This window comes from Macrobrachium rosenbergii, chromosome 40, assembly GCF_040412425.1.
Source record: "Macrobrachium rosenbergii isolate ZJJX-2024 chromosome 40, ASM4041242v1, whole genome shotgun sequence".
NCBI lineage: Eukaryota > Metazoa > Arthropoda > Malacostraca > Decapoda > Palaemonidae > Macrobrachium > Macrobrachium rosenbergii.
The window spans coordinates 5,939,679-5,960,030 of record NC_089780.1 but is presented as its reverse complement, the minus strand read 5'-3'; the positions used below and the strand labels follow the sequence as shown (position 1 = coordinate 5,960,030).

Sequence of the window (20,352 nt, the reverse complement as noted above, 5' to 3'; positions counted from 1 at the left end):
CCAGGTACGCTGCTAGGGTGATTCCTTGGGACCGGAGCTGCTGTACTACCGTATCCGCCAGCTTGGTGAATATCCTGGGTGCAATGTTCAGACCGAAGGGCATGACCCTGAAGGAGTAGGCTTGGTTCCCGAGTCTGAAACCGAGGAACTGAGAGAAGTTCCGCGCAACTGGGACGTGATAATAAGCGTCTGAAAGATCGATAGAGGTGGTGACGGCTCCACGCCGGAAGTAGAGTCCGGACCTGAGCTACCGTAAGCATGCGAAACTTGTCGATTTTATGTAGAGATTTAGACGCGACAGATCCAGGATCACTCTTTAGCTGATCGGAGCCTTTTTGGGAACAGTGAATAGCCTGCCTTGAAATTTTAGGTGCCTTGCTTTCTTTATTGCTCGTTTGTTGAGCAATCCTTTACATAATCCTGTAGGATTGATGTGGGTGGCTGGTAAAATCTGTTTGGAGGGGGAGGATTCTTGATCCAGCTCCACCCCAGTCCCTTGACACAATGCTGTGTGCCCACGGGCTGAAGGTCCACTGGTCCCTGAACCAATACAGGCGACCGCCTACCCCTCATGTTTTCTCAGTGGGAGGGAGCGGGTTTGTTCCCTCTACCACGACCACCTCTCCCCTTGGGGTGGTGTTGGATTTTCCTCTGTAGGGGGCTTTGCCCCTTCCTCCCCTTGCCACCCTGTTGAGGCCGTGAAAAATCCACGACCTTCATATGTAGGGTTGTATGCTGGTGAGGATACATAGGAGGGCGCAGCTGGTTGAACCAAAACATACTGCTGGGGTTGGGACTTAGAGGTAGATGGCTGGGCCACTGCCGAGACCGGGACGGCTTGAACCATCGCCTGATGAGGCCTCTTATGCCTCCTGAACCTTTTCCTCCTCGTCGCCTGGGGCCGGCCGATTCTGGGGTCTTGCGCTTATAAGTGGGAATTCCCCACCGAGCGCGAAGACTCTGATTGGCCCGTGTAGCTCGGACATGACGGATGTAACCTCTCCTTCAGGGAAGAGGTTAGGTCCCCAGATTGAACTTTTAATGAGCTTGTTAGGCTCGTGGCGGATTGTAGCGTCAGCAAAAATAAATTTTCTACATTCCAGCCTAGCCATAACAAACTCATGCAAGTCTAACTGGAAGGTCGCCAGGAAAGACTTAGCCAGGACCTGGAAAAAGGGCTCGTCCGAGCCGGAGACGGCAGTAGCCTCAGTAAGACAGCCGGAGCTCAAGGACCGGGCTAACTTAGTCCGGGTCTCAAACTCCGCCTTTAACAAAGATTCCGGCAGCTTAGGAGTTGCTCACTGAACTGCGTGGAAGCGCAAAGAGGGTCCAGCTTGCCTACAGTGAAAGTGGACGGGGCGTCCACCCAGAACTCGTTACTTCCTGGGAATACCAGGGAAGTAGGGTCTGTTTCCCTCAATTGAGGAAAGGGGTTCCCATCGAGGCATGCTCGGGTCGTGGCCAGAGCAATTTTATCCATACAAGGAGTGGGAAGATCTTCACCTAGGGTGAACATCGTGAAATTGCCCTTGAAAGGGGTCAATTTTGTGTTCACTGCCTGCCACTCCGTCAGAGTGCGGGAGAGCCGACTGGGCTTGGTCTCTAGGGATGATGACAGTTCCCTAGGAACCTTGTCTCGATCGAATCCAGGCTTCTTCGGTAAGCCTCACGAAGCCAGGATAAGGGGGCAAGAGATCGGGGGGGAAGAACTCCAACTCCTCCAACCGTCTCGTGCCCAGACCGTCTAAGGTGAGTTTGCCATCATGTTGGATGGCCCGGAGTGCGAACCGCCAAGGGTTTCCGACATCAAACGGCGGAGGTCCGCAGTGTCGGGGATAGAGTACTGCGGTTCGGCTTTAGGTTGGCGAGCCAAACCTTCCAGTACACTGTCATAAGTGGCAAACTTTTCGGAGATCTTCTCAAACCTCGAGTCTAGATCCTGCGTGAACTGTTTGTACAGTTCAGTGGCCAGGGCTTGTGCGTCAAAAAGAGGCTAGGGAGGAGGGCTTGGTTTTGCAGCCCTCTTACTCGCGCCTTTGCCGGAGGAGCTAGACTTACTCCCGGAGGCTACCGGTCCTGGGACCTTAGCCTTCGACGGGGAAGGGCAATGCCTTCTTAGAAGACGAGGACTTATAGCCCCTTCGCCTTCCATGAAGTCTTCTTCAACTTGGGGATAGCAGACGGAGCTCTATCACCCAAAGAAGAAGACTTCACAAAACCTGAAAAAGATGACATAGATGAATCAGGGGAGTTAAACAAAGAGGGGCCCGCCCCAACCTCCTCACTTACTCTCCACTTACCACCTGGTCCTGCTCCGTATTCAGGTTCCAAGTCGAGATTTAGTGCGGCAACATCCTCCGAGACCTCGGCGCACAAAATGTCCACTTGAGGTGGCTGGGTCGCATCGAGGATCTGCTGGATAATAGGGGTGGCAAGTTCTTCCGAACTGCTGCTGCGCCACCCGTGCGCGGGTAAAGCAGATCCCTCAACCTGGCGCCGAGGACGTAGGGCTTCCCCGACGGAACATTTCTGCTAAACCCAGCCACCCAGGCCCGGAGGGATTCCAAGGCAGACTTCTTGGAATTTTCATCCGCCTGCAAGGAAACCTGTGGTTAGTCAGGAATGCAAAGACCGACGGAAGATAAAATCAACGTAACGTATGAGGAGCATGGACCGGAGGAAAGAAAACTTTCACTTACCGACTCGTCTTGGATGGTTGAGGAGAGAGCGAAGCAAACCTCACAGCCATCGGGTGCCAAACAACCAGGTCGTCCAGCCGGACCGCACAACCCGCGTGGGTCCGCACACTACGTGCCCGTAGGGTTGTTGAAGGAGGCGGTACACCGGCTCCTCACAACGCACAGTCTGTAAAGGTAACAGTACATGAACCTCACACTCTAAGCAAAATAAAGCCCGGCAAGGCCGGAAACTCAACTACAACCGGAATACTCCGGTGTAGAAGAACTACCAAATAAAAATTGGGCCAATAAGCTTTAAATGCAACGAAGTGGAAGTTTAAGGATTCATACCCGGAGGACTGGGAATGAAGGAACGAGAAACCAGGAACCAACCATAAGGGCTGCCAGAAAATAACGGCGGAGCCCCAGGTGTGGGACCGGAATCACGTAAATGGTAAAACAAAATAATAATAATAATAATAACAATAAATTATAATAATAATAACAATAAACAAAATTAATAATGATGGTAACCCTCCGGGGTCCGAATACTAGCATTACATGGAACCATTTTCACACCTATCTCCCGCCGGAGAAGCTTAATGGGTAAAGGAACAATGTTCATAATATACGGCTGGGCCACACCTAAACCCAAACTTCGCGAGCCCGATGGGGAGACGAGAGGCGAGACAGGATCCGAACACGCTCGAGCAAACGAACCACCCACCCCACCACAGCGAAGCTGGGGACGACATGGGAGGGAGCGAATCTCTCAACCAATAGGAGAAGTCCTGACTCGGAGAAAACGCCATCTAGCGTCACCCGCACGAGTCGCAAGGCTGAGGGGGGGAGTGGAGAGGAGTAGGCTACCAGAAGGGGAGAGGAGACAAGGAGAACATGATACCCGCTCAACTGCAACCTTCCTTCCCAAGGAACTTGGAAGGGAAGCCTACCCAGGAGCTACACAGCCCAAAGCCCAACATCTCCTAGGCGTAGCCTAATAAATCCAAACCTAGCATAGGTTAGGAGGGAGAGGGGTGCAAAAGGAGAGGAGTAACCAACAGGAGAAAAAATTTTGTGCCGAGAGCCAGCAGGGAACGAGCAGGGGATAAGAAGGCGACTAGCCTAGAGGAACACATCCAAAGAACTCGATTCCTCCGAAATTGGAGGAAGAGGACTAAGGGGCTCACACTGACCCACAAACGGACCCTGAGGAACAGCAACAAAACTCCCTCAACCTGATCTCCACACCCAGGGCAAGGGATGGAGCCTACACTACGACCATCACTAAAAAATCAGAAAACTAAAATTACGTTCACAGGAAGTGTAGCCTACCACGAGAGTAATTCAAAACATTTATAGGGCTCATCAGAGGCAAACTACACAACCAAAAACAAATAAAACTAAAAACATTAACTCAATTTAAGAGCACCATCTTCAAGAATAACATAATAGCCTATGAGACTAAATGAAAAGGAACCCGACCTGGTGGGGGTACAGGATGGGGCAACTCCCTATGCAAAACAAAAAATAAAGTGGAGGGAGAGCCACCGCACGGAACCACCAGGAAGGAATTCAAGGGCAAAAATCTAAATATATATATAGCGACTGGGAGAAAACTCCGACCGAAAGAACAGAAGGAGTCGCCTCGCGCTCGCCATGGCTGATAGGGGACGCCGTGGCGTCATACGAAGATCTCAATATTTATGAAAATACGAGACCAAAACAGCCAACAATAGATCAAAAGCCCCACAAGAAGATGGTACTTAACTTAGAGATGGAAAAGGTGCTCGAAGCCATCGTAGATGAAGAAAAATAAATCCAAAATAGGGACGAGCACACAAAAGAAGGATAACGAATCACGTGCTAGAAAATGGAATGAAGTAGGTGGTGCTGGTGTCGCCGCCCTGGCGGGGTGTTGAGTGTGGGAGCTGTAACGGCTCACCGTTCTTTTACGGGGTTTTGATAAGGAGAGATCTTTCGAGTATATTTCCGTGGTAGTGGTATTTCACTCACCCTTCATTATACCGGCGTCTTCTAAAAGACGGTCGACTGGGGTAGTAACCCCAGCTTTCCTGAAAGCTCTTTTTCTCTGGTATATCTAGCATTGTTATACCTAGAAATTCGTGCTGTAATGGAATTTCACCGGCTGACACGGGACTGGACGCAGAAATAGATTTTTCCTCTGTCAAAATCCCTTTTTCTCTTTTGTTCACTTTCCTGTCTTGATGAAAAGTGTGTAGGAATGGCTGATGAGAAAGCAAAAGTTGCATGGTGGATTATCAGGAAAGTGCCTTCTTATTTACCGAACATTTTCCTTCTCAGCTTTTCATAATTTCTAAATCCATCCTGACTGCCTTCCCCCAGTTGTTGTGGCAGATCTGTCAGGTTTATTTTTTGCCTTACAAGGTGCCCAGCTCCACCAGTTTTGTAAATGATGTGGTCAGCTTCATTCATCCTTTTAATAAAATTATTGTAAATAATGTGAATACTGTTGTTGCTGATTTTATTGTATGTTCTGTTGATTTTTAATATATCGTTGTTATGACTCTCTATTAGATTTGCTTCTAATTTTATGTTGCTAATTTTAATTCTTTTGGGAGACATTGAGCTTAACCCTGGACCTGCTACTCATTACTGTAAGAAAAGTTGCCCCACTTTTCTCACATTTCTGAGGAATAAGGTCATGTAATCCTCACACAGTTGGACTGTGGAACAGTCTCCCTGAGGATGTTGTGCAACTGGAATCTCAAAAGTTCAAGTGAAAATGCAATGCATTTTTACCCAAAAGCAACTCTGTATTTTATAATTTACTTACGTTTTTTCTCTCAGTTTATCAATGGTTCATTTACTTTTTCTATTCTAATAAAGGATCTCTGCTTTCTGAATTTCCTGTTACCTTCTGTTACTATTTTCAAATGAGCACCACATTCTTTGGAAGTTTGAATTTCAAATTACTGGCCCCTGTGGGCATGTTTTTTATGAATAGGGTTCATCTTCTGAATAGTAATGATAATAAAATATAAAAAAAAAAAATAGCTTGAAATAAAAATTTTAGAGTATTTCAATAGCTTTACAATTATGACAAACTTAATGTTTTTGAGAAATTTATAAAGGAATGAGAGCAGTTTATACATGATGCTCTGTACAGTATAATATCTGTCTCCAATGGCTGCAGAGAGGTATGGGTAACTTTTTCTCTTTATTGTTATTGATTTTTTAGTTGGAAATTTGTATGTTATTTTGCTATGTAGATTTCATTGTTTAAACTATTTTGTTCATCAAGTTTTGTGTATATTTCCTCATGGCATATTTCATATTCAGTCAGTTTCCTGTACACGTATACTTTTATGATTTAATTATTTGTTTATGTATTGGTTATTTATTTGGTATCCATCTGCATTTTAAAAAGAGTGTCGTTTTCTTTAATTTATTTTCTAATGAAACAAAATGAAGAGAACTTGGGTAGAGCCTCCAGGAGCCAGTGAAGAACATGAAGGTCCACAGTCACAGAACAAAGATTTCAGTTGATGTATAATTCACTAGAAACTGAGCACAGAGAAACTGTACAATGAAGCAATCTGGTCTCAGTCATTTAATAACAGCTGCGAGATAAACCAGTTACTAGACTTGAACAGAATACTGGATCAGACACTTTTCTACAAGAGAAAGCTTCTCTGTGGGATGCAGGATGCAGGAGTGTCTTCACTCAAGGACAGCTTTGAGTTTGCCAAGAGGGGACACACTGAAGAAGAATCAACTTCCTCACATTCATCTGAGCGCATCTCAAGGTCTTCTGGTCCAAAAGTAAATTCGAAGCCCCAGCATATAATTTGCAACAAAGTTTATGACTGACAGCAAACGATGTAAATATCTGGTTGCCACAGATACTCATCAGCACACTTTTGAGGAAGGCAAAAGCTCTTAATGATCAAGCACTGATACACCAGATGCAAGGTTTCTCAAGTGAAGCCATTGATGTGGTTGCATATGATGTGTAGCCATATTCTTTGTATGAACAGATACTTGGCTCAACAAGAAAAGTATTCTAGCACAGTTGACGCTGGTATCCCCTCAGATGACCACATGAAACAAGAAGTTCAACCCAGTAATTCATCATCCTCATTACCATTGCCTTTAGATGCCTTACAGAAAATGTAAGCCCTTATTCAGTTACTTGGTTGGTTATTTCTTAGTAACGCCAAGAGATACGTACAGAGAAGAACTTAGGAAAGTTGGCATAGAAGTCTGGAATACCTACAAATCCAGCGATTTGAAGAAAAGGCTGAAAAGCCACTATGGCAAAAGTATTGTCTTTATGCCACAGTCAGATGGTTCAGATTTCATTTGTTCCTCCCCACTGAATATTGGTGATGCACTGAAGAAACTTTCAATCGTATAGGAAAAATATGAAACATCAGAAGATGAAATCATATTTCAGGTTGCTCATGAGATGGATGCATTTAACATCCCTAAAGCTCTGAGAGAAATTGTGCCAGATCCTGTACTAAACTTTTCCTGTCAGTTGCTGGTTGACAAAAATCTCACTTCTTGTGAAGATGGAGCAGTACAGTGCTCAGTTTTTCTCTTTTTGGGGTGAGGTATTTAAAATTACTCCTCTCCACACTTCCATGTCCTCTCTACTACTTTTATGTCGGGTGCTTCTCTGACCAACTGTTCCTCATCCCTTCTCATCACATGTCCAAACCACCTTGGTCTTTGAGATCTGTCTTTTCCAGCCTTATGATACCTCATCTTTATGCCAATTTATTCAAAGGGATAGTAAAATAGTGTAGCTTCAAAGCTGAAGCATTGTACTGAAGTGAATATGAATATACTGTGGACTGGATGAAAACCTTATTGTATAACTACATAAGCATTCTCAAACTGAATTTGCTGTACAGTTTATATATTCGTTCTAAATTTTTTTTTCGTATTGATGCAGGCAATGCAGAGGTTTTTCAGTCGGTCGACAGTGATCCAGGCTTGTCCAAGATTTTAGACTCTCAAACCCCAGTAGTTTCTAAGCTCATTTTGAAAGTCGGTGCTCAAGTCATGCTTATGAAGAACCTGGATGTGACTAAGGGCTTAGTGAATGGCGCCAGAGGAGTTGTAACAGGATTCAAGTCTGGAGGGGAAGGTGAGAGATTCCATTTAATATATGTACTGTGCCCAAGATTCTTTCACTAATAAATTTCTCCCCATTAACTTCAGGACTCAGAATCTGTTGCTATTTAACATAATACTATTTTAAGAAAATTTTACTGTCAGTAAATTTTTGCTAATCACAAACCCATTATTATCACAGTAGTCATTTTGTGCTGTATGTATGAAATCAGGTAATGAACTTACATAACAAAAGGAAGAAGAACTGCTCAACCAGGTTGATTTCACTTTTGTCTGTAAAACGGGCCACAGTCTTTTTTCATCATTCTTTTGCCTTCTTCATTTCATGCTTTACTTGGTTTTTCATAGGATCATTTAATCATCTTTTTCTAATTAGCAATCAGTCTTTACTAATTAGTTGTTTTGTTGGGCCAGTTAGCAGTTGTTTCCGTGTTTTCATTTTTCTGTTTGGTTTCTAGTTTTAAATTGTATTGTAAGGTTTAGGTTACACTTTTGTGCATTTTAAAAGAACTCTAGTTCAGTTTCCCTCATTCATTGTATTGTCCTCCAATGAGGTTTCATTTTTGTATTCCCTTCCCTTCCCTAGTCTGTGTATGTGATACACGCACATGTGATCTTGGGTGTGAATTCCCTTGCTGGAGGGGTACAGTCAGTTATTTTTCCTCTCCTTTTGTTCACTTTCCTGTTTTTTTAGAAGAATGTAGGACAGGCTGATAGAAAGCAAAAATTGCTTGGTGGATTATCAGGAAAGCACCCTCTACTTAATCTTTTCCCTCTAAGTTTTTTATAATTTCTAAATCCATTGTGACCGCCCTCCACCCCCCTTGTTGTGGCAAACCTGGCAGATTTCTTATTTGCCATACAAGATGTCCCTGCTCCACCTTGTTGACCAGTTGCTTCTGGCACTTATATGTTAATGATACTATCAGCTGCATTCATCCTTTCAGTGATTATTATTGTAAATAATGTAAATACTGTTATTGTTGATTTTATTGTTTATTGTTCTGTTGATTTTTACTACTGCATGTTGCTGTTTTTGAGTCTGTTTATCAGTTTTGCTTTTAATTTTATGTTCTTAATTTTAATTCTTTTGGGAGACATTCAAGCTGAACCCAGTGCCTGGTACTCATTACAGTAAGAAAAATTGCAGAGTACTATACTCAAATATTCGAGGCGTAAGGTAATATTTTCTTGATCTCCAGAGTTGTCCCCATAATTATGGTTTGATATTTTTATCAAAAATGATCTGGCTGAAATCTAGAGCCAGTTGGGATCGCATTACTGAAGCCTGTTAGGCACTTAATATTTCAGTTGTTTTATGCGATCCAGATCCCAAGAGGAAGTTAAATGCTTATGGTTATTTTAGTTAGGCACTCCTAGGGAGGTCATCAGGATTAGGACAGATGACCAGCCACATTTTGATGATACATGTAGACGAGCTTACCATGACAGACAGACCAAATTCAACACATGGAGACAAGATCGTTCCCATGAAAATTACACCATTTTTGTTGAGTCTTACCATGCTATGAATAATTCCTTAAAGAGGAAATGTGAAGGAATTACTCAGCCTCATCTGTGGTGGCCCAAATTGGCATCTTCCATCTTTGGGTCAGGCTTATCTTCCATTCCACCACTACTAACAGATGATGGTAGATTGGTTACTGGCCCTAGGGACAAAGCTGAACTGCTTCACCGAGGTTTTGAAACTAAGCAGTCAGCTTAGGATGTCCATCTCCCTGATACTTGTCATCCAGAACCTATTACAAAATTTTGCATTTCACTACAAGGATGTTGAGAAAATTCTGGATAATCTTGATAGAGGGGGTGGAGAAGATCCTGATAGTTTCTTCCCTTTGTTTTTTTAAAATGTTTCTAGTGTGTTCTCTCCCAAGATTAGTAGATTCTGTAGATTTTTATGTCGACATAGTATCTTTGCAGATGAGCACAAGCTTAGTAATACAGTATAGTGAATGTTCCAAAGAGTGGCATATCTGCAGACGGCAATAACTACAGGCCAATTTCTATTCTCCATGTGCTCTCCAAAGTTGCAGAAAAACTCATTTTGAAGCCACTATTTAAGTATGTAGAATCTACAGGAATGTTAGCTGATAGTCAATGTGCATATAGGAAACAGTTAGGTGCCTGTGATGCTCTTTTAGATTTGACATGCCATTTGCAAGAGAACCTTGACGAGGGTTTAGTATAGTAATTCAAATAGATTTTAGTGCTGCTTTTGATTTAGTAAATCACAGGGCACTAGGTTATAAACTTCAGAACCTTGGAGTGGGAGGGTACGTTTTAAGAATACAATACTTCAACATTTCTTTACAAGTAAACAGCCGTGAGTTGCTGTTGATGGGATTTTTAGTGAACCACGACCTACTGTGTCTGGAGTTCCACAGGGTAGTGTTCTTGGTCTGCTGTTATTTTTAGCCTATAAAAATTATGTGGTTGGTGGCCTAGAAAACAAGATTGTCCAGTATGCCAATGATGCAGCACTCGTGGGTGTAGTAAAGTCTCCACTTGAGAGAAATGAAGCTGCCTTCAGCCTCAATCAGGAGATGGACCAGATCAGTGATTGGTGTAGTTCAGTGGAATATGAGGCTGTACTCTGGTAAAACAGAAACTATTGATTAGTAGATCTCTTACAGATTTTCCATCCCATCCTCCCCTTGAGGTGGATGGGACATTGCTGAATGAGACTGAAGCTTTAACTATTCTAGGTGTAACTTTTGACTCACATCTTACTTTTGAGAAACATTCAATGAAGGATCACCAAATATTGTACGAAAGGCCTCATATATTTATAACTGATACAATCAGTGCAACCAGTTTTAGGTCATTTGTACTTCCTTTACTAGAATACTGTTCTCTGGTGTGGATGTCTGCTTCTGCCAGAGATTTATCTCTTAGATAAAGATGTTCGTGATGGTCTGTTTCTGTTTCCTAATATTAGCAGTTATGACTACCATCAACAGATGGTCTTGTTTGTCTCGTTTTCATAGGTTGTATTTTAACGGAGATCTTTCATATTCACAATTGATCCCTGATCCCCTTTTCCTGCTGAGGGCGACCAGATTCTCTGAACACCAGCACCAGTATGCCGTAAATGTGCCTTGCAGTTGAACTTCTCAGTTCCAGGGATCCTTTCTTCCTCACACTGGTGGAGGAAGTCATGCAATTGAAACTCAAGTTCAAGCGAAGATGCAATGCATTACTACCCTAATGCTGTTCTCCTTACATTTTAATACATTTTTATCGATTTATTAATTTATTAATTTTTTTCCTTTTAATAAGCAAGATCTCTTCTCTCTCTGTATTTTCCTTTACCTTCTCTCACTTCCTAATGATCGTATTCTTTGGAAGCTTGAATTTCAAGTCAGTGGTCCCTTTGGGGGCTTGTTCCATATGAATAGGGTTATTCATCTTCTGAACAATAAAATAGTAATAAGGTATAACAAAGAATTATAGCAGGGCCTTGAAAATAAACAATATATTTGGGAAATCACTTAAAATTTTGGTAAGTCTATTACACTTCCTAGAACTACCAAAAATAAGTTTGGAGCAAATATTTTTTACTAAAAAAAAAAAAAAAAAAAAAGCTCCCAGGTTCCCAGGCATTGTTTCCTAAAGGAGACCTGCTACCCCTTACTATTAGTAGCTTGGCACCATCTCAGGCAACTTCTTTGCCAAAACTTTTGTAAGACTACAAAGATGGATTTTTCAGAAGCACTTTTCACAAAAAAGGAGCCTCAGATGTGGACAAAGTAACTCCATCTGTAACAGCACTGCTCTTATATTCTTCATAGAAAAATATGGTTACATTTCAGCCGAACCTACGTGACTGCTTCAACTATTTCATGAGAGTGGGTGACCTTTGTCAAGAGACAATATGAAAATAGGCCTTACCTTGAAGATCTGCATATGTTCTCTGTGGCATAGCAAAAAAAATAAGTACACAGAAACAGTCCAGACTAAAACACATCACTAAGAAGACCACACAAAGCATAAATGGGTACAGGTGTACACAGTATGGTACGTGGAGAACTAAATCAGCTGAAGAGCTTTTAACACTAAAAACCTGACACCAAAACTTGGTAAAAATGTAGTAGGATGCACAAAACCTTGAAAAACACACTGAAAAATCACTAATCAAAGCAGTGAAGTGTAATTTTTGAGATAAAAGAATAAATATGTAACCACTCGGCTTATGGTATAATGAAGTTGGTGATACAAGAGAGTATCAGCAATTGAAAAGCGCTTGCTAAGGTGTCGAAATATTATTATCAATTATTGAAAGTAAAGAACTGGAAAAGGCTGGAAAAGAACAATACAGGCAGTCCCCAGTTATCGGTGGGGGTTCTGTTTCGACAGCATGAAGATAAGCGAAAATTGGCGATTTTCGGCGCTTATCAATGCTTATAACTGGAGATCGGCACCTCAGTTAGGTATGTATCGGCGCCAGTACCCAATTATCAGCACCGATAAGCAGAAATCTGATTTTCGCTGCTGAAAATTGCCAATTTTTGTCATTAGACAAGCACCTTAAAGCCAGATTGCCAGTAACGAGGGACTGCCTGTGCAGAAAAAATTTGATGTTATAAACAGTGCTGAAAAATGGCAGTTATGCAGTTAGGAAAATAAGATAGGGAATCCTCTGCAGAGCTTTAACAGTGCTGTGAACTTTCAAACATTGAGGAATGTGATTGATGGGTACTTGAAAGTTTGGATGGCGCATGCATACAAGGTCACCATTCTTTTTGTGTCTGTTAGACAAAAGACTGTTGAGTCTGGAGACACAGAGAGACCATGAATGTAGGCAAACATGTGATTGATGTGGTTGTGATGAGACATTTTGTAAATTTGACCTATGAATTGAGAAACACATTGAGTCACATTTTTTCTCCCTTACGAAGCTTTAATGGAATGATGAACAACCTTACCAAAGTTTACACCTCTTATTCTAGGCTGTCCAATTATAAGATTTGTGTGTGGCATTACAACAGAAATCAAGCATGAAAAATGGACAATAAAGGCTGCAGGAGGCATGTACCTTACCAGAAGACAATTTCCTTTGAAACTTGCTTGGGCTTTTTCTATACATAAATCACAGGTAGGTTTTGCTATTAGTGATTCACCAATTCCATTTAGCTATGTCCATATGTCAGAACTCGAGGAAGATGAACTTAGTACATGTAATGCCATGTGAAATATAACTTCCTTTTGGTTCTGTGTGGAAGGCATTTTAAATAAGTTTGCTTATCTGTGGAACTGTCAGCAGTTGTCTGTTAAATGTAGAATGTATTTAGAGATCATTGTCAAAGACAAGGAACTGTCTTGTATATGAAACTCGTGACTGACATAATTTTTTTTCAATTTCTAATTTTAGTGTGGTGTTTAAAAAGTTAACTCACCAATAATAAAAGTAAGCAACATTAAGTGAAATTTCATTGCTTTTCTTGAGAAGAAACTTTCAAATAAGGATGTATGTGGGAAATATTTATTCTAATCTTCTTCTTCTTTGTCTTCAGCTTTGCCTGTTTCTATATGGGATTGCTGTTTCCTATCAGCCTTCTCCACCTTCCTCTGTCCAGTTCATCCCAACTTCTTCATTTTCTCCTGCACGTCATATGCTATTTTATCCTTCCATCTGAGCTTTGGCCTTCCTCCTCTTCTCCTTCCCTCCACCTCCATGCTCATAACCCTTTTGCACATGTTATTCTCTCTGCATGACCAAACCGCTGTAGTCTTCTTTCTTGGGCTCTCTTTGATACGTCCCCTACCTTAACTGTTCCTTTAATAAATTCATTTCTGATCCTGTGTCTTATTGTGACTCCACACATCCATCTCAGCATTCTCATCTCTGCCACATCCATATTCCGTTCTTAACTTCATCAGCCACATCTCAGCTCCGCAAACCATCACTGGTGTGACTACACTTCTGTATAACTTCCCTTTAACCTTTGCAGTAATCTTCCTGTTGCACAATTCAGAAGAGACAAATGCAGTCACTGTACAGTGGACTATCAAGAGGACAAGAGCTCAAATCAAATTAAAAATCAAGAGGTTATGTGAAAGATTTTGGAAGATTGTCTTTCTTAAAATAAGTGCAAAACTCCAGTGACTCTTTGGGAAAAAAAGTTACAAAAATAGATTATAAATATATCTGGGAAAGCACTGGTGCAGAAAATGAATGATGAAAATGTTACTGATCCCCAGATAGTTGTGGATACTCTTGCCAATCACTTTTCAGAATTATCAGGGAAAGCTGGAGATGAGCACATGCAGATTATTAAGAGAGATTCATATAAAGATCATGTATGCTTTTCTCCAATAATGAATTTTAATTGGCTTTGGAAAGCATTACAATATTGGCCCCAGGCCCAGATCATATTCCATATGATTAAACATGTTCCAGAATGCACAGATGTATATTAAGAGTATTTTTAACATAATGTATTGAGAACTGGTCTTTCTGTTTGTCAGGAAGTTAGCAAGGGCACTCCCATTTGCAAAGCCTAGTAAAGAAAAATTCCTAACAGTCAGCTATTCAGCTGTTGTGCAATAGCACTAACTTTGTGGCATTGTAAAATAATGGAGAAATTAGTCAATGTTTAATGGGGTGTCAAGCATAACTCCTATCTTCATCCCTCTGATTGTGATTTCAGGAATATGTGATTTACTACAGATGTGATCATTCGTATGAAATCTTTTTATTTGAAAAAGCTTCGCTTCCAAACAGAATCACATTAGCATGTTGTATTTTACAATTTATGTGGAGAGTTTCCTCTTTTGACAAAAGCTTTCTTGAAACCTGAGACAATTCAGGTGTAAGTCAAAGCCTACCTTTTAAGTTGCTACGTGTCAAGGTGTTGCTCAGAGTATTGTAATGTCATTTCAGGTGTTCCTCAAGGTAGTGTTCTTGGATCTTTGCTATTCTATTTATTATATGTATATTAGTGACATGTGACAAGCTCTGGAGAACAAACTGATTCCATATGGCGATGACACTACGCTTCTAGCTGCTGCTTCTTCTCTGCACCTTAGGTCTGTTGTTGCAGAATCCTTGAATAGAGATCTGGCACCTATTCCAGAATGGAGTAGGCTTTGGGGCATGAAGCGTAACCCTTCTAGAAATCAAAGTATGATAGTTGACCCAGAACACTTTTGCCTTTGCATCTTGATTTTAAATGTCAGACTCTTTAAGATTTTGGGTGTAACTTTTCATGAGAAATTGACTTTTGAGAAGCATATACATAATATTGATTCATCAGTTTCTCAAAAAGTTGGTATCTTGGCGAAATGTTTTAGAATGTTTTAGGACGAAGCTGTTATAGCTGAGTGTTTTAACAATTTTCTTCCTTATTTTGAGTACCATTCTCCAGTATGGTCTTCTGGTGCTAACACTCATCTCAAACTCTTTGTTAGAGTTATATCATCAGGAAAGTTTATTTCAGCAACACTTAGTGTTGACTTATGGTATAGTTGTCAAGTGAGTTCGTTCATTATGTTTATTGCGTAAAGTGTACTTCAAAAAAATTCCTCTGCGCTCCTTTTTACCTGACCAAGCTGTTTTTTGCTCACAACACTAGGCAGACTGCTGCTGGAAACTGTGGTGTTTTCTAGCATCAGATACTCAGTTTGCTATGATTTCTATCTTGGCTACAACTAAAATATGGAACAGTTTGCCTATGCAGTTGGAGAGTCTTCTGATATCCAGATATTTAAGCGAGGAACAAATTCATTCCTGCTCTCTGCTGATGCTTCCTGAACATCAGGTATATTGGTTGTATTTTCTATTCCCTCGTATTTATTTATTAATGACCATTTCCTATAACTTGTCCCTCTCTCCAGGCTGATTTCTCTTTTGAGCCATCTTGGGTTACAGTTGCTGACTCTGCCCAAAAGGATTTTCAGCTGAAAGCTTAAAGGAAGTAGAGTAGTGTACTTAGTATTACACTCTTTGCACTAGCAATAAATGGTAGTGCAAAAAAATAGCTAAATATATGCTTCATACATTTTTAATGTATTAAAATAGTAGAATAGGCAGAGAAGTGAAGTTATAGACTCCCAACAGCTAAAACAGTAGTGGTTCATTTTCTGTGGTGTCGATCCAGGCCCAGATTTATATATAGCAAAGGCTTTTGTGTGGAGCTAGATCCCTTGCATCTTGTATTAACTTTTGCAAATATGTTTATCTGTGTATCTCATTTAATAGATGTAAAGACCAAACTCTTGAAATCTTTAAAATTGTTGGTTTGATCTCATATCTCCTTGGAGCTGATCACATTTAGTGATTATATAACTTATGATTCTACCCAAGTTGCCTTAAGGATGAAGAGTATTACATCTGCTATCTCCTGTAGAATAACAACCGTTACTATGATTGCAAACAGTAGAAAATCAAACCTACCCATCTCTCAAATCATGCCGTACAAATACTACAGTATTCAGTTATTCCACCTTGGAAAATATCAAAACTTGAAATTTGCCATACTGCATTCTAATTTGGTAAAAGCAGTTTGTCAGGGGAAGAAATTTTTTCTTCATAAAGCATTTCTCATAACAAATCAATAGTACCTATAATTATACTGATTGTTCAAAATCAGATGTTAGTGTTGGGTTTGGGGTCACCTTTCATGCATGATACTGGATGCAGTGATTCCTTGTCTAGCTTTTGCTCAATTTTAACTGTTGAACCTTGTGCCATTTTAACCCTTAAACGCCGACTGGACATACTGTACGTCGACTAAAATTGTCTGTCGGGTGCCAAGTGGACGTACCATACGTCGACTACAAAAAATTTCAACCTTCGGTCAACTTTGACTCGACCGAAATGGTCGAAAAACGCAATTGTAAGCTAAAACTCTTACATTCTAGTAATATTCAATAATTTACCTTCATTTTGCAACAAATTGGAAGTCTCTAGCACAATATTTCGATTTTGGTGAATTTTTGAAAGAAACTTTTTCCTTGCGTCCTTGCTGCTGTAACTGCCAAAAATCTCAGAAATTCTTTCGTCACTTTGTCGTAATGTTTGCACCGTTTTATATTAGTTGTTACATAAAGTTTTATAAATGAAAATGTGTGCAATTTCATGTAGAATACAACAAAAAATAACTCATGGTTGTAGCTTTTATCAGTTTTGAAATATTTTCGTATAAATCACGATAAATAGAAAAAATTCAACCTTCGGTCGAAAACTGCAATTGTAAGCTAAAACACTTACAGTCTAGTAATATTCAATCAATTACCTTCATTTTGCAACAAACAGGAAGTCTCTAGCACAATATTTCGATATGTGAATTTTTGAAAAAAACTTTTTTTTACGTCCGCGTGTTACGAATTCATGCATCACTTTGTAATAATATTTCTCTGTGTTGCTTTGATCATTTTACAATTTGTTATATACCAAAATCATCGCAATTTAGTGTCCAATAAAAAAAAAAAAAAAACTCTTTAGCTTTAACCGTTTTGCTCACAGCGCGATTTGTATACAATTATATATGGAATTTGTTTTTTGCGCTGCCATATATTTCAATATTTATATATGATAATGATATTTTTTTCATTTCTGATGGTTGCATACTAAACTTCAGGCAATGACAAAAAAAAGGAGCCAAAAATGAACTCTTAATCTTGAAAACTAAGCGTGTTGTGATTTTTTGAAAAAAACTTTTTTCCGCTTCGGCGCTAACTCCCAAACGCTGCCGGAATGCGGCAGACACTTTTGTAAATAGAGGCTCGGCGTTTAGGGGTTAATGGTGATTAAGGAAATAATTAGTGACAATGGAAATGTTACAATTTACAGGGATTCCATGAGCTGCACTACAAATTCTAATTAAAAACACCCATTACTTTTAGATGAAAATTATTTATTGAACCAAAGGGACCAGGATCTTTTGTTGGGTACTATCACTTGGAGAAGTTGCTGGCAATGAAATGACTGATAGACTAGCAGAGAATACCATTGGGAATGGCACCCAGCAGTCTGTTTCTTAAGGATTTTCTTATGTGTTAGAAACGGGATCAGGGAGACTTGTAGTTTTCAAGGGAGAATGGTTGGTAGCAACCAGAAGATGCTGGATATTACAATGTTGACTCTTCCATGATGGTACAGAATGTGACGAGATAGTGAGAGACTGCTCTCTGATAAAACCTTGCTGTTGAGTGAGGACTTCAATGAGCATCTACAAGATACAAGAAATCGGCTAGGCTTTTTAAAGTCTTGGCTGCCTTTTTTTTTTTTCCCCTACCTAGATTGACCTTTAGACACCGACGTGTTTGTGGGCTGAAATACGCTTCTGGTCACTCCTAGAATATGAAAGAGGGGGAGACTGGATGGCATACCTCCCCACCCATAGAATTCAAGAGGTGATGGAGTTAAGCAAGGCACAAGAATTATGTCTGGTTTCCCCTTGGTGTTGGGTTTGATCTCGATGGATTGACAACTCTTAGGGCGTTATAAAGAAGTTCCATTAAGATGATCACCGTATGTGATGAATAGTACTGTGTTCATCTTCTGTAGGTCCCCCTTTGTGGCTGAGAGACTGTCCTAGAAGCAATCTATTGTGATGCGTACTGAGCAGAATGACTCTTCACTTGAAGGTGGTGAACAGGCAGTAACCAAGGACATGAGTATGGATACCCTGCCACACAAAAAAATATGATTAGCCTGGTATAGCTACTCTGGCACCATATCAACAAAACTCTAGCAAATACAAGGAAAGAAACTTGAAGCTGAATCAACACTCATTCATTTTTAATGTATATTCCAAACAAATAACTGGTCTAGATTCATAGTTCTCAAAACTTACAGAAAAATGTCTCCATCATTTCCTGAGAACAAATTACTAAGTTTATGGCCAACACGGGAATGTTCTTCAGACCAAAAACCAAATGAGTGGTTGACTGAAGCAACCACTAACACTCAGTCATGTTCTTCAGAAAATCAAAGAAATAGGAGTCAGGGTAATGTTCACTGGCCACAGCATCCTCAGATATATCTAAGGCACAGTAAGCCTGCCTGACTTTGAAGAGGAAAAGCAATAGCCAGAAAAAACAACACTAGATTCATTAAAATTAAAATGTGACATCCATGCCCTAGAAATATATCAGATCCCCTGCAGAAAAAAGCCCTAATACAACAATAAAAATCACAAAAATTAAATTCACTGGACAAAAATTAAAAATCTGTACAGCAGAATACAGGAGTACAGCCATTTACACCTAAACCACTACAGTGCAAGTTATGCTTCCAATTTGGTGCAACTACCGAACAGCTTTGTTGTGTAGAATAGCCTGCTCCAGCTTACACTGAAGGTAATTCCTATGTATAGACCTCAGGTTTGTATGTTTGGAAAAATACAAATTTTACTTTTAAAATTTGTCATTTTTTAAATATATTTCAGGGACTGGTCTTCTGTACATCATCAAGGTTTTATTACCTCTCAGGGTTAGCATGCATTTTCTGTTAGGTAATCTTGCAGTGAAAATAGAATAGAACCCAGGTAAACTGTAATCAAATTGAATCTCAGATCTGTGTTATTCTTGCATTTTATTTAATCTGGCTTTGGCCTGGAATTAACTTCATGGTTTTAGTATTTTTGGAAACATGTCCTGTATAAGTACAACAGGTTTTAATAAAGTTGAATTGTTTTCAGGGTATGACTCTGGACTGTGCAGAAATGTCCCTCTCCAAAGTCTTTGAATCTGGTCAAGCATATGTGGCACTGTCTCGAGCCAAGAATCTCAAGAGTATAAGGGTACTGGATTTTAATCCTACATGTATACGTGCACATCCAGATGTTTTGAGGTTTTACCAAGGACTTTGTCGAATGTGATGTGCTGAGCAATAACTGATGTAAATTATGTGCAACATGCCAGTGCATTAAAGTATATATTTACGGTATACATATTGAATAAATTTTTATAAATATTTGTTAGGTTTAACCTAATTTGTGTCTTTGGCATATTTACCTATGATTCCTTAGTAGCTAATGAAAGATTACAGGCAGTCCCTGGTTTACGACAGGGTTCTGTTCTTACGGTGCGTCGTAAGCCGAAAATCGTCAACCGAAAAATCGTCAAAAATCCTAAGAAAACCTTACTTTTAATGCTTTGGGTGTATTGAAAACAATGTAAACTGCATTTTTTTTTTTTAGTTTTTCATAAAAAAAGCTCCAAATTTTGGAGCCATACTACTTCCGTTGGATCTGCATACAACACATTGTAACCCTGGAACATGCGTCGTAAACCGGGAAATCATTTCTGATGAATATATCTGGAAAGCATCGTAAGCTGGACCTATCGTAACCCGGGGACTGTCTATATTGTGATTACCCTTTTCAGAAATAATACAAATGATTCGGAGAACACCCTTTGATGTCTGTTGAGTAAAAATTTAAACAGTAATGACAGTGTGGGCATAGCTCATAACTTGAAACTCTTTTACAAAAGTTTACTAAAGTAGTCATGTCTTGTGAGTAAACCACTGGGGGATATCAAGTGTACCTTAACTCTTGACACATTGAAGACACTCCGT

At 40.2% G+C, this 20,352-nt stretch overlaps 1 protein-coding gene across 1 annotated transcript in view; it reads left to right on the top strand.

Moving 5' to 3' along the window:
- The window catches only part of Pif1 (Pif1 DNA helicase), a 67,238-nt gene extending 47,473 nt beyond the window's left edge, over positions 1–19,765 (top strand). The window contains exons 10-12 of the mRNA XM_067082973.1: positions 7,624–7,818; positions 12,776–12,921; positions 19,472–19,765. Of these exons, the coding sequence (XP_066939074.1) occupies positions 7,624–7,818; positions 12,776–12,921; positions 19,472–19,651 (521 nt within the window). The 3' untranslated portion in view covers positions 19,652–19,765. The remainder of the gene's footprint in view (positions 1–7,623; positions 7,819–12,775; positions 12,922–19,471) is intronic.
- The last annotated feature ends 587 nt before the right edge of the window (positions 19,766–20,352 follow it).